At 37.9% G+C, this 15,246-nt stretch overlaps 1 protein-coding gene across 1 annotated transcript; it reads right to left on the bottom strand.

Moving 5' to 3' along the window:
• Window positions 1-2,605: 2,605 nt before the first annotated feature.
• Window positions 2,606-9,682, bottom strand: LOC143366860 (UDP-glycosyltransferase UGT5-like). Its single transcript, XM_076808282.1, has 7 exons — window positions 9,515-9,682; window positions 7,588-7,993; window positions 5,961-6,280; window positions 4,964-5,186; window positions 4,601-4,820; window positions 4,097-4,429; window positions 2,606-3,343 (listed from the first exon to the last, which is right to left on the bottom strand). Exons 1-6 carry the CDS (start codon window positions 9,620-9,622, stop codon window positions 4,129-4,131), a joined length of 1,578 nt encoding a protein of 525 aa, XP_076664397.1. The 5' UTR covers window positions 9,623-9,682; the 3' UTR covers window positions 2,606-3,343; window positions 4,097-4,128.
• Between the last annotated feature and the right edge of the window lie 5,564 nt (window positions 9,683-15,246).

The following is a 15,246-nucleotide window of genomic DNA, read 5'->3' as shown; positions in this document are numbered from 1 at the left end:
TCCGCCCTTCTGTCTCTGTCTCCGCCACGTTCGCGCCACGCTGCCCGTCTCGTTCCATCCCCCAGAGTCTAATCCGATTACGATGGAACGAGGTGTCCGTTCGGGTGTAACTCCGCGATAATGGATATTGCTATTCAAAGTATTTCTCGCGTTAAATGACGTTCTCCCTGAGTTCGCCCGAAGGGGAAGATTTTGCGGTTCGATGGGACACTTAATTTTTCTTATCCCCGGGTCTAATTTCTAATATCCAGACGACGTCTCTCGCCTACGTGGGTTACGAGTCAGAGTTATGTGATGAACCTACGATGGAATACTTTTCTTGTATTTGGGGAATGTGTGGATCATTTTGTTATTAAGATTTGCTGAGAGTGTATTATTGATATTGAGGTATTATTAAGAATAGTATTGGGCAAATAGCAAAGTGAATACTATGATCTATAACTTGTGCAAAATTTAATTTTCAATTCTGATACCACCGAGTGTGGTAAGTTCATTTCTAAATATTCTTTCTAGTGCAGTTAGAGAAATAGTTTATATTTTCATGAAGGAATATATTTAGAAATTTATGCGCTTTAAGATCACAGTGTTCTCACCTCGACTTTACAAACCATAAAGCAATATAAATTACTACCTTCCATAATCCATAATAATAGAAATCAATTCTTTCTCCAACAATAATCTCGAAAATGAACTTCCAAAGCGTTCTGTTTGCTCCATATTATTTTCCACGAGTATCCCAAAGATACATTTACTTTTCGAAAATAAAGTTCTTAAATTAAAAATTAACCACTGAAACAATTACATTCTATTGCATTACTGGTTCAAGTCTTAGCCGATCTAAAGATACGTGAACATCGCGCGAGTCTATGATAAAAATCGACAATACAGATATATCTCTCGCCAGTTAAATCTCCCCCGTGCAAGTTGGCGTATTCGATTTCCATCACGATTGGGCGAGAACTCAAATTCGCTCAGGGAGGCTTCGAGACCTGGGTAAGTGGTGCTTGACATTGAATTATGAATGCGTAGCGACGCGAGGAAGGGGATGGCGTCTAAAGACGAAACGATAGCGCCAAGAGGGTGACAGTGGGTGGCGGAAGCGTGCCGCAACCGATCCCACATCGTAGGTATTATAAGTTCTGCCGAATCCTTCGTGGGAATGAGCGGCTTGCTCTTGTGAGACTCACCTCCGCATTACTACTAGCTCGTCCCAAGTGTAATCTCTAAGCTCCTAAAAGGTACTCGCCCCTTTCAGCCCAACCACTCCGTTATACTCGATTCACCTTCTCTCTTTCTGTAACTGAAAATCGGCAGCGATTCGTCGATTCCTGCAGCATCTTGTGTGACAACACTGGGTCACCACTTTTCCTTGCCCCACAATTATCCCCGAATTCTCAGCTCGCGTCAGTAGCAATAAAATATTGTGAATTAGTTTGAAATATAGCAAAGTACTCAAGTACCTGAGAAATAGGACGGTTACAGTTATTATTAATGTGGATAATAAGGTTGCTTGAAATTGTAAAGTTCCAGAGTTATTCAATATTTGATGATCTTTTATTAGATAAGATGTCTTGAATTTTCCTTTGGCAACATAAAAGGAACGTACTACTGGGTTTCATTTTTTATAAAATAAACTGCAGTACCTACTACGGTAATCTGTGGTTAAACAATTTAGAAACACTTTGCGCTGTTCAAATTATACTGCAAGGCTTCTTTAACATTTTGATAGTCGATTATAACGTCCCAACGTAGGAAAAGAAACACTTGACGAAAGGATTTGTTCAATTCCGTGAGTTATTATATATTGCGTAAGTATCCCTTCGGACATTAAAGAATATTTTTATAAATATTTTTATAACATTACTGTTAGGAAAGACGAGTGTATTCAATGGCAGAAACCTTTCGCTGAAGTTAAACCACTTTGACGTGAAATGGAGAAACAGAATATATCGTGGCGCAAAAAGGCAAAGAGGCAAAAACGACAAAAGCGTTGTTAATATTCATGGAAACCAATATTCGTTTTCTCTATCTTTCGTTCGGTTCCTGTTGGCCCTGAACCGTTTGCATTCGCGTTCCCCACGCATTTGGAAACGGTTTGTTTATACGTTTACGCATCGTGCACGTACGGTGAATGTAGATGCGCGCGGTTGAGTTTTATTACACGACAAAAGGGCATCGATAATTGCGCGATCAGTGCAATCAAATGTGGTCGACAATGAACAATATATAATATTCGTATCACATCAAACGGCGGCCCGATCCCGAATGCCTGGTGAAATTTTCAGACGCATAATGGCCGATTGCGTAAAGCAATTTCGCGGGTCATTGCCACTGAAAGGCATCGGCCCCCTTCAACCGTCTCGATGAATCGATGTCCTCGCGGGATCCACTAATTTTTCCGTCGAACGGTTTAAATCTTTGTGATAGTAAGATATTATTTATTTCTCCCCTGAAAAACTCACTACTTACCTTACTCGCGCATATTTTACGGACATATCCCGTGCTTCGAGTTCAACTAGACAACATCACTTACAAGGAACCATTACGCAATCGCCAATCCCTAATTTTTATAAAATTATTAAATGGATAGAGTATTGAAAAAATATTCAAATCACATTTTTTAATGTTTTATCAACTAATGTACATGTTCTGTCTATACACGTGGATATCGTATTTATTTTACTTCTTCTTCCTTAAGGTGGGAACCTGGTGTAATCGGCAAAAATCAACGTTCTTTTTGGGAACTTTTTGTAAGGAAACTATACATGCAAGCTTTTTAAAACTTTCAGGCTATATTATTATGTCCTTCAAGAAGTGAACAAACGTTTTTTGTTCAACTGCGCGCACTCAAGTGTCCGCTATCGTGATCTGAAACCAAAATACCATATAGTTGTGTTTTTAATAAAATTACGCTACAGAAGACTCTCAATTCGCATTCCGAAATGCAAAATTCAGATGACGCTGTGTGTTTGAAAAAATAGTTGCGTCTTTCACTAAAAAATTTCGCGTTAATTGTGTGATAAAACTTATTAAATTTAATATTATTATTCCGGATTTAAGTACATCCAGAGCGTAAGTTTATTAAAAACACAAAACTATACGGTAATTTGGTTTCAGATCGCCACAACGGACTACACGTAGTTGAACAACTAGGTCGCTGTGCAACACTTGCGCCATTTGGAATTACCGCGTTATTTTTATATGAAAAATATTTGTTCACTTCTTGAAATACATAATAATAAACGCTGAACGTTTTAGAAAGGTTGCATGTATAGTTTCCTCGCGAAATATTCTCCACAATGAACCTTGATATCTGCTGAGTACCCCAGGTTCCTCCTTTAAGGGGCTACATCCACCTAGAGGTCCGGAAAAAGCATACAAGTTCGGGAATTTTTTGGGGGAAGAGTATAAGCGAAAATCATACACAATATTTTTCTACGAAAAGATACATCTTTTACCTATATTATTCCAAATTTTCGTAAGATAATATTATTATTTAAAGAGGATATCGGCTTGGATATGAGTCGTGTTTTTTTTTTTTAAACATTAGCTAGTGGACATTCTCTAGCCTAAACGATGCATCTGAAAGCAAAAATTTAAATAGATTTTAAAAGTAAATATTTTTCAGAAGTACCTGACGTTCTCATATATATAAATTTTTCTTTCAATTTTGCAATAATGGAAATACTTGCAAAGCCTTCTCGAAAAGAAGAAAAAAAATTTCCACGAAATTCGATACTTCAACTTCAAACGGTTGCCCTTTTTTACCAAAATATAATATTAAAATTCAGAGAACGTCAGGTACTTCTGTAAGTTATTTATTTTTAAAATCTATTTGAATTTTTTCTTTCAGATGCATCGTTTGGCCTACGGAATGTCTACCAGTTAATGCTTAAAAAGAAAAACACGACTCACATCCAAGCCGATATCTCCTTTAGTTAATAATAATATCTCATGAAAATTTAGAATAATATAGTTAAAGGATGTATCTTTTAGTAGAAAAACATTGTGTATGATTTTCACTTATACTTTTCCCCAAAAAATTCCTGAACTTGTATGCTTTTCCCAGACCTCTAGGCAGATGTAACCCCTTAAGTATCTTATGCTGATATTACGTTTAATTTAATCTTACTCTTCTTTCTTCAAGGGTGTGACCTTCATGTTCGCATTTTTGTATCGCATAACCGTTTTATAGGCGTGCCGTGTAATGAAGAAGAGAATATAGAATAGCAAAACAAGGAAGGCGAGGACGACCGCCAGGATGTCCAGAAGCATGACCTTGTACAGTGGCAAATCTCGAGATTTTGCACGAAGATGGGGTGCCCCTTTGTGACGAATAACGTGCTCCAACCACCTGATCCCCTGGTCCAAAGGATGGTACGGCATGTCGTGCAACAATTCGCGGAACTTTCTGATGTTCTCTTTGTAACTAAATAGGAAAAGGTGGAAGACAAAGGGTTTAATTACTTCGCAACGCTATTATCCTGATTAAAAGCGGGACGGTGTCTCTTAAAGAAAGCACGAGACTCGATAGAAGAATCTGTCCGATGGAGGATTCTCGTATAGAGTCGGCCAGTATCGGTCACAGCAGGATAATCACCTTGGATTCCGGATCATTTCCAGAATGGTGCTCTTGAATGTTGCCTTCGTGAGTCCAGTGAAACTGAGTACCCGGGTTGCTCCAACTCCCTCCAACCTCCTTACGTTTTGGTATTGGTCGAAGAGCATTGGGAAACCGATCGTTGGCACTGCGTATTCTATGCTCTCTTCTGTACTTTGGAGACCGCCATGATAAATGAACAGCCGGATGTTTGGGTGTCCTAAATGGATCGAAGGTATAAGTAGATGCAGTTGATTTCTGGGCTTCCGAGGTTATCAGTGTTCTTTGAAATCGGTGGAAAGACAATGGGAATTATGAAACGGATATTAATAATAATAAGTTTTGGTAGTAGAAAATACTGACCAAGTACTTCTTCTTGAGGCAACCATTTTCTAATGACAACGTTATCAGGTTTTCCAGGTAAATCGTCAGTCTCAAACTTCCAAACGACTGTATACGGTAGTTCTGCGAAGGTTGACAGCAAAACATTTCGCAGTTCCTTAGGAATATCAGCACTTTTCATGTTGGAACCTAAGCTGAAGTATATGAAACCTGACGTCGATTTGTCTAGGATTTCCTTCAAGTCCTACAAGAGAAATCGATATTTTATTCAATCTACCCTATTTTACCATTGAAACTTGAAAATTAGATAAGACTTTATGTCTTGTTACATCTAACATTAACTTAGATTCTGTGTTGAGAAATCATATTTGCTTTTAAAGTTATAAGAATCTCTTAATTTGCTACGTCTTTCATGGTCAATGTTCGCATCTACTATAGTTTTGAAAAAGAATATTTACAGGTACCTACCTACTTCTAAAGGCAGGAATTTTCGAAACTATATAAAAGTCTTCAGTTATATGTATAAAATAATTTTTCTTTGCTTTCCGAATAGTAATCGTAGGTATAGAATAGCAATTTTGCATTCACATGCACTGATATCAGATTTGGGCGAAAACGATTTGAAATTCCAAATAAACTCTAATATTTGAAACAATAAATTATTTGAATTACTTTATCTCTTCTATTTCAAAAATAAATTACTCAGGACTGTTCTGCTTCGACACATTTATTTCAGGAGATACTTATTCAAATATAAAATAAAATTAATGTTAATCTGATTAGTAACTAAATAATGAAATAATTCAAACGAAAATCGTTTACTTGTTAATATTATTTAACTTATGAGTATTAATGAGTTAAAAGGAGTTCTAAAATTAATATTCTCATGTAATGTAGATTCTTCATTTGAAATTGTATTATTTCCGTTACTGTTCATCTTTCGAAACGTCTTTTCGATCGTCCACTATGCAGCCACATTTTCCACAGGACAGAAGTTAAAAAAAGTTTGAAAATTTACCAGCTTTAGACTACCGTTAGTACGTCCGAAATGACATCCACCAATGTAGATAACAGCAGGAACATGTGCCCGAGGATAACAGAGAAACTGATGAGTGCCAACTAGGAGCATGCTGAAATTTTTTTGGAGTTCTTCAATACCAGGCACAGTGTCGCCGAAATGCTTTCGTACTACTCGCTCTTGAATTGGATTGACGATAAACCGATACATGTAGAGCTGGCCGAAGAAATAGTACGTATTGACCATTCGATTCCATATGTTCATGTCATCTGTGTATTCAAGCATTACATCCGGGACGGTAGCTGTTTCCAGCGGTATACCTGCAGCATAACGAATATAATTATTAGCTGAATTAGTTAATTACTTTCTCCAAATTCAAAATTACGAGATAAGGTGACACATACAAATATCTCGCGCTAAAAGAATCAAAAAGTCGCTTTGCATACTGAGATTTAATTTTGGCACACTCTGTAGTGCATGTGGTTTATAACCAAAAATTCGACTACTTTCAATAGAAAATATATTATTATTTGGAAGAATTATGAAATTGCTCTTTTTCTGACGACAAATCTGAGGATATATTGCCATTTTAAAATGGCGGAATATTAAGGGTGCAATCCTATTTTCGGGGACTAAAACCAGAGCAAAATTTGGGATTTTTGTTTAAGAAACTAGAGAACTGATTCATCTGAAATTTGGACCATGTTTTTATGCATGTTTGAAGAAGTTGCAGTTTTTTTTTTATTAATTTTTAATACTTAATATAGGCGTTATGCATGCTCGACCTAAAACAGAAAAATGAAACGGCGTTTTACTTTATACATACCTATAGTAGGTTCAATTTGATGAACCAGAATACCAATAAGTTATATCTTTTTTGGTTACATAAGAAAATTGGAAAATCTTGATAGCAATAATTAAGATTTTATTTGAAAACTCACCACACTCTTCAATATTTTTTTTATATTCTGGTTCATCAAATTGAAGTTACATATGTATAAAGTAAAACGCCGCTTCATTTTTCTGTGTCAGTTTATCTGGGAGATAAATATCATGCACACCAGCAGACGACGAACTTTGCGCGGCGTAATGGTCGATCATAACACCTATATTTATTATTGAAAAATAATAAAAAAAAAACAATTTTGCTATGTTCTTAGCCCCAAAAATAGGATTCCTATTTACGTTAGAAGTATTAATTTTTATTTTTTATTTAGAATGAAAATTCTACTTCTAATTATTATGCGAGCCATCGAAGTATGTAGATTAGCACGAACATTATTCCTCCCCACAGTTAAAATACGTTTTTCCACGTCAAATATTTATCAAAATTACCGTCATGTGTTACCACTAAATTTTCCTGGGTCTGTTTTACGATACTACGACAGAAGAGCAGAATCTTCCATTTAAAACAGCCAAAGGGCTCTGCTTAACAGAAGTACCTAATTAGAAAATATACGCAATAACTTGTTATTCTCTATAGAAAGGTCTGACCATAACTTTTGTATTGATAAATCATCGGAAATAATAGCAACCACAGCACTGAACATCACATGAACATGTTTACAACTGAACAAAGCTGCACCATTCGCAATGTATCGTTGATAAGATACCTTCGTACACGTACCGAACATGTAGCTTTGATAACTTAATATATTCGACGATATAATTCCAACCATTGGCGCGTTGAAACGATTCGACAACGCGTACAAAGCATCGTGCCACAAACACTGTATCAGGATCAAATCGAACATCGCCGTGCTGTTCGGAGCTATAAGTCGCTGCATCACTGGATGAGATAATGTTATATCGCTTATTGTTTCGCTGAATTCGATTATTCTGGTTACAAACTGCCAAACCCCATGCTCTGTGCTGCTAAAATACTGGAACTGCTCCCTGTACGCATCGGTTATAGCGTGCAAATCAACCTCCGTGTAGTTCTCCATTGATCGATTGTTATGTGGGAATGATGTAAAAACTAGTAGCTCGTGCCCTCGTCTCGCCAATTCCATCATGAATCCCCTGAAGACTATCTGGAATTGCATAAGAGCGACGTAAAAAATTTTCACCCCCCGCAGGTAAAACGATGGCGCCTTTCTAACCAGTTTTACAACCCATTTTGCGGGACTTTACGGCCTGCTCGATGGACCGATGTGTCTTTGTTATGACGACACGAAATACGAGGTAAATGAGCATAGTGCAAAAATGCAATGGGCGCAACAGGTTGGCGTGCACTTTTTACCAACAGTGCGCGTATATATTCGGTAGAAGGTGACACGGTGTATGCAAAGTGTAGAATGATTATGCGCTTTCTTTGGAAGACAGATTAGATAGAGCATTGTACGTCTACTTCTACAAGTAGGACTAAGCGCATTGCCACTTATGTATGTTGTTATATAATATAGGATCGTAAAGCCTAACAAGCCTATACTTTTAAAGTCTCCCAATTGCTTTTCTTTTAAAATGAAACAAAAATCCTGTCTACATATGGAGGGCTGAGAATCTAAGTTTTGGGCTGATGTGAATCTAAGCTTTGATAATTTGAGTTAATAACGGATCCTTTAAGGCTTAAAGGCTCCATTTGTTTACATTCATAGTGAATTAAGTTGTAACTTCATTCTTGACTGAAAAATAACAATATTATTCTTTAGCACTTAACTAACAAGAACAGAACGTTCGAAACGTACTTCGAATAATTGTAAGTGTCGTCGCTCTTATCAGCACAACGCATGGAAAGTATAAATAAATATGGCGTTGTAATATGTGTTGATTGCACTGGCAAGTAAGAAATAAAAAATTCATTTTTTTATCTTTTATGTATCTACTTATATTCATATTTATTACGTTAGTATTTTGAGCCTTTGGATGTGTTTCCACAACTGCAATATATATGTAGATTTTTTTATAAAAGTAAACGCAAAACATTATTTTACGAGAAACACCATACGAGTGACTTACACCACTATGAATCTGGGCCCTCCATATTGCTCGATTAGGAACGCAGCAGGCTCCTACTAAATACTAATATAAATTTTTATAATAATTTCAAATGTAATTTGTCGCGTACATTTTGAATATACAGAGTGTTTCGAAATGCTAGGGCCAATTTGATGCAAAGTATTCAAAAAGTTAAATGAATGAATAAAGTTTACATAAAACCATGTTACATAATGTTAAAACTAGAGCTGTTACTTTTTGATCAGGTACCCGGCTACCCGGCTTTCCGGAACAACTTCAAGACATTAAATCTGGTATTGTTCGATCATTTTTTGCTAACATCAAACAATACCCCAGACAATAAAACATGCAATTAAATACACAACAAAATACACATTTTTATGATTATTATAGGTACTTAAATTATTTTTGTTATTCTATCAATGCTGAAAGTTTCATGCTCTAATTCGTCCAAATAATTTGTAGTTCAAAGTTTAAAATTATATTTGAAACACTTATTCACAATCACAGTACTGGTTGTGTTTTACAACTTTATCGTGACACTTTGAATCTTAAATGTTTTTTGGGTGACTTTACTCGAAAAGAAGTTTCCAAACCTGGTGGCTGTAAGATGGGAACGGGACGACAGCAAGTATCTTGGCTCCGCTTGCGATCGATGGGAGGATTATTAGAACCGTAACAAAACTGTTAACCAGTAGCGACATTTTACACGGTGCTCGAGAATGCTCGCGGTGATTCTATCTGCTACGCTTCACGAATAAATGTGAGTTTCAGTTTATAAAGTATTAGGATTTTAACATAGATTCTGAAATTTTATGCAAAAGATAAGCGTTTTGCTTCTGCAGGGTCAGACGTTACTCATAAATTGTATTGCATGCTCGCATAATAGATGTAGGCAAAAGTTCGCAGCGGGTAAAAGTTCGCATCATTCGAATTTCATTGTTTGAGTTGTGGCAGTTGCCAATGATGACTGACAGTCAATTGTCAATCAAGGTAGAGTCTCCAGTGTCAAATCGTGTAGCCTCACATATCGGGCAAAAGTTCGCATTTGCCACTTTTTGGAAATGATTTTCATCGAGAAACCTTAATAAATCCATTGATAATACTTTCCTGAACATTTATCAAAAACATGAACATTTTATTTTTGTACTGGGAAAAAAAGCATTTCAATAATCCGAGAAAGACTGTAGCGTGCAAAAGATTAAATGCTTAAAAACATAATCGGAAATAGATAATAGATATATTACTTATTCGTCTGTAAACATTACACCAAATTATTCCCGTTACCAAAATCGAGAACTCATGACTCTGAAATAGTGAACTTTCGAACCCACGTTTACTGAAGTGTTCTCGGTCAGTTCAGTCAGTCCGATTGGCAGTTTTGTTGCATTCGATCAGCTTCTTTGGCGTCTCGTTATATTATAGGATACCGGGCCCGAAAACACAGGGTTACCATTATCATCGGCGGCGGTGAACGTCATTGGCTTAATTGGTGTTGGTCGGTCGAACGTTTCGCCGGCGGTTGGCATGTATTTGGTGCAACCGTGCAGTTGAGCGCAGCCACGCGTGATTTCCCTCTGCACGGCCATCTGCACGCATCACAAACCCCAAAAGGGTGCTCTTTCACCCGGCCACCATCGGCCGGGCGGCCAGTTGGGTGGGCACGAGATATTGCTGGTTGACCCGGGTGAAGAGTCGAGATGGCGGCTGTGGGGCCGCCGGTGGTCTGGAACGCGACGGCGCGCAACTTCCAAAACAAACATACGACTTGAACAGGTCGAATCGTTTTCTGGCTGGAAATCTGCCTGGAAAATCGCCACAGAGGCCTCGCGTATAGAAAGACCGCCGCGAGTTACGGCCGATGGGCCGGCCGCGATTCCGCAGCTCGTCAATTCCAAATACTCGTTATTTTTTCAACGAAACTCGCCGAGGATCTGCATTCGGCCTGCGACAGCTCCCGACCGCTGCTGGATTCCGCTCTGCTGCTGGTTGTGGCTGGAAAATTCGGTGGTCGGCGCGCGTTAAACGGTTCGAAATTTGTGGAGCTTTTGATTTATGGAGACAGTCATCATTGGTGGAAGCAACGGGAGGAATATGGGACGTGGAATCTGGGTCACAGATTGGTTTCTTCATTTATAGGTACATTACCATTTTTTTTATCGGCGAGGATTAATCATTTAAAGGAAGGGTGGTCAAAAGAATGTCTAAAATTAATATTTTTGTATGCCTGCATAACGAAATTAATGCTAGAGTTGAACCTCGATAACTCAAATCTTAAGGGAAGGAAAAAATCTTCGAATTATAGAGGTTTCGGCTTATCGAGTTTTCGAGTACGAGAGGTTCCACAAACGAAAATTCGACTTAAGTATAGAGACCTTTGTGCGACTATTTATTTTTGGACTTGTGAAGCTGTAAAGCAAGACAAATTCAAGTTTTAAAAGTCAATTGTTTATTGTATACCTATAATCAAATATACCTACAACTTATGTACTATGTATATACCTACATATATAAAAATAATTATAAGACACATTTTATGTTCGAAATATTACTCTTTATTATATATTAAAAAAGGGGGGTTTTGATTTGTGCTAGTCTTTTAGTGTACACCCTTACCTCGCTTTACGGCCTAGGTAAAAAAAATTTCAACTGTTTCAATTCACCTTGAATGGTTGAAGCTTTCTTTCGACCACTATTTTATATTATGCGTGGCTTTGTGCGTGATTTTATTTTCGTGAAAATCGAGATAACTAAGGAATCGTTATGGAATATGAATAATATTCCATTCGAAAGACCCTTTCTTTTCCCACAGCAGGGAAAGAGGAAACACGGTAAAAAACCACGATCAGCAAAGGAGAAGAGCCTCGCACAGAAGCAATCTATTCACTCATTCCCGAGAAATCCGTGTTTCATTTACCTACAGCCCCCTACCAACCTTCCATCCGCCTCATCATCATAAAATTGCGGATACGTCAAGGAGGTGCAGTTACTCGGAAGGAGCAAACGATCCCTCAAATCAGATCGGACGAGTGCCTTTGAACGATTCGATGCTGCGAGGAATTGCACGGAGAAGGTGGTACGTCGGAATGGAATGGAATGGGCGGCGGTGGGCGCTCCTTCTTTCCGCTGCGGAGAGGAGATAGCAGGTATTATCGGGAAACTAATTAAACTGGAGCATAAGAAATAAAATAAAAGGAAGAAGGATTATCGTTCTCACGGTAGACCACCGCGTTCCTAACCACTGCCTCCATCACCACCATCTTTCTGACCTCCGCAGCGGGTACCTACTTACAAGGAATACTCTCCAGGCGTGCGACGCTGATTTTCATGAAACTTCGATGGTTTATAGTGCGATCAAAAAATAAAGATCACGTGCATTCTCTTCAGCTGCGGCGACACAATTTTAGGGAAGGAAATTACCCTCCAAAGTTTCACCCCTTTGATCCTACCTGAGTAACTATTTTGTTTTGGAGATACAATGTATTCTGATTCTCAGACAAATATTTTGTGGCTTCGGGGGAAAAATAGAGTGTATACAGCAATAATAAAGTTTGTCAAAGCCTTCATTTTCTACAATTCAGCCGTTTATATGCTGAATTCACAATCGTCTGCAAATATTTGTATCATCAGCCGTTGTGACTCAGTGGCAAATATTTATCAGAAATCCTTGCTCTGCACTGAAACATTTATTAAACAATATTCGTTCATTAATTTACACAGGGTGACACAGAGGTTTCCGTACAAACTTTACCAGTGTGTTCTATACGTAAGAATAAGACTTAAATGTCATGTAAGAAGAAGTCCACAAATGGTTTATCAAAACGTTATAACAAATATATGAAACAGGTTGTAAACGCTGTACCTATGTTTGCATTTCGAAATCTTGCCCGGTTTTGTCAATAGAAGGCAATTTGCCGCCGTAGGTCCTGGACCATGTACCTACAAAAACAATGAGCATATCTTATATCAACAGATAACATAAATATTACGTATCTCATCTTATCCTGTATTGAACTAAGAGAAAGACTTTTCATTACATGACATTTTAGTCTTATTTTCAGGTGCAGAACACTGTGGAAAAGTTTGCACGAAAACCTCAGGGTCACCTTGTATACAATATTTAACGTTTAACAGTGCGCCATATACAGGGTGTCAACGTACTGATGGTACAGCCCAACAGAGCGTAATTTTACACGAATATGTAAGTTGAAAATATAAAAAGATATTTTTTTAATTGAAGCTTCGTTTTCAAGAAAAATGACCTTGAATATTTCGACTTAGTTCCCCACAAAAATTCCTTTTAATCTGCATTTGTACCATATTTTAATTTCTAATAAAATGCAGGTGTGCCAGTGGAGTTTTTAAAATCGATTTTCTAACATACGAAGTCTCGTAGGAAGACCTGTTGCTCTAGACTTTCTAATTATTTCTTCATATAGAACCACCCTCTTTCGTATTTTACCAACATTTCGATGGCACCCTGTGTATTTTCACGATGCGACGAAAAGTTGCCTTTGTGAATGGTTAAATCTGACTTATCACAGCTGAAAAGAATTACGCATCCCCTGTTTCCAGCTGCTCTACAAAGCTGCAAGGTTTCATTGTAATCGGGTAGGGACAGTTCTCGGGTCCTTATTAGTAGGCGTCTAGCAGCGTGACGGGGAGTTATATCGAAGGTGGTGGCGGTGGCTCGATGGAGGTGGTCTCTGTGACTCCTACGGTTCTGCTTCCACCTTCGTTACTGTTGGTACCGGTGCCGGGGGCCGGAAAGTAATTAGGCTGCAGGCGAGAGATGTAGCGGATATTGTACCACGGTGGCTGTTACCCATCTTGATACGCCGCCAACCTGGCTATAGAGTTGTTGTTATCTAACTTAAATGAACCGTGTAATAATATCGTTCGAAGGCATTTCGGCGCTGCCAAGCGCTGCAAGCCTCTTTTTCCTTACTTCACTATCGAGGAGACGGGCCGACAATTCCAAATATATGTACGTACGTGTTGCGCGTCCCCCCTACCTTGGTAGACGGAGGTGGATTAACTTGTTAATTTACAGGAAAGTGTCTTATGTGGTTGCTGTTAAAGGGTTATGCCTACCTGTACGGTCTGAAAGCACAAGTATTTTTTTTAAAAAAACTTGTAGACTTTTTTAAATAAACGATTGTATATTCGAAAGTATATGTCTTAAAGTTCTTGTAGTTTTTCTTTGCAATGCGATATCTAAATAAATAATGGAATTATAGACGATCTCCTAGCAGCGTTTTTTTATTTAAGCACTTTACGGTGACCACTGTAGCTTTGACCTGGTTCATCAGAAATAAAAAATTCGACAAAATTTATTTAGTATGTTAGATTATCTAGTCCTTAATCGTGGCTACTTCTTTTCCGTTGCGTAGTTTTTATTTTACGGATGAAAAATGAGAGCGACTCTGTGGCGAAAATCGATGCTTTTGCTATGAGAAGCTGCCATTTTGTAGCAAATTAATTTTTGGCGATAAATTGTTTGTTTTTTTTTTATTTGTAGATATTAAATAATATGATGGACACAACTTAAGTGGTTTCAAAAGATTAAAGTGAAGATCATAAATTTTCCCTTTCCAGAACATATTTCTCAAAATTATCAAGTACCCTAGTGCTTTTACTCCTATCTCGTGCATATTACAATTAGCATCAAGATGATATTACAAAACGGTATATGTACTCAGACAAAAAAGGATAAAAGTATGCACTTGAATTTTAATAACAATTTTAAAACTAAATTCCACATCAAACATTGCACATAGGTACATTGATATGTATAACACGATGTAGAGCGTCTGACCATAGGCGAACCACTATCACTGCGCGCTCCTTCGCTCACTTGCAGAATCAATCATATATGAGACACGTACACTATTTCAAAATTATTACAACAGAGCTCAAATTAATAAACACACGCAACACACATATACATTTCCCAACAATTCCACTAAAGCTCCACTTGCCAAGTCTCGAAAACATTATTTTCCACACACTTCCAAAGTAGCCTTTTCATACCAAATATTGTGGCGAAACTGTCTCCTGTAACTAAGTGGTCGGAACACCCCCTCTCTCTGGCAGAGTGTGTTTAAATGTAGTTTAAAACATCACGGGTCCGTTACGCAGTCGACGAAGGAAGTAACGATACGTATAACGCAATCAATTTCGTCCAGCGAGCGCGCGCGTCAAATGCGCCCCGCTCATTCCCGTCAGAGTGAAAATTCTAGATTTTCCGCGGAATAAACGGCCCGTTTTTTCGCGCTCTGTTTCGCCCTGCAGCGGGGAAACAACGCCTAAATCGTTTGAAAAACAA

The sequence above is a fragment of the Andrena cerasifolii genome, chromosome 3 (assembly GCF_050908995.1).
Source record: "Andrena cerasifolii isolate SP2316 chromosome 3, iyAndCera1_principal, whole genome shotgun sequence".
Taxonomy (NCBI): domain Eukaryota; kingdom Metazoa; phylum Arthropoda; class Insecta; order Hymenoptera; family Andrenidae; genus Andrena; species Andrena cerasifolii.
The sequence above is the reverse complement of the archived record's forward strand: the minus strand, read 5'-3'. Positions and strand labels throughout refer to the sequence as shown.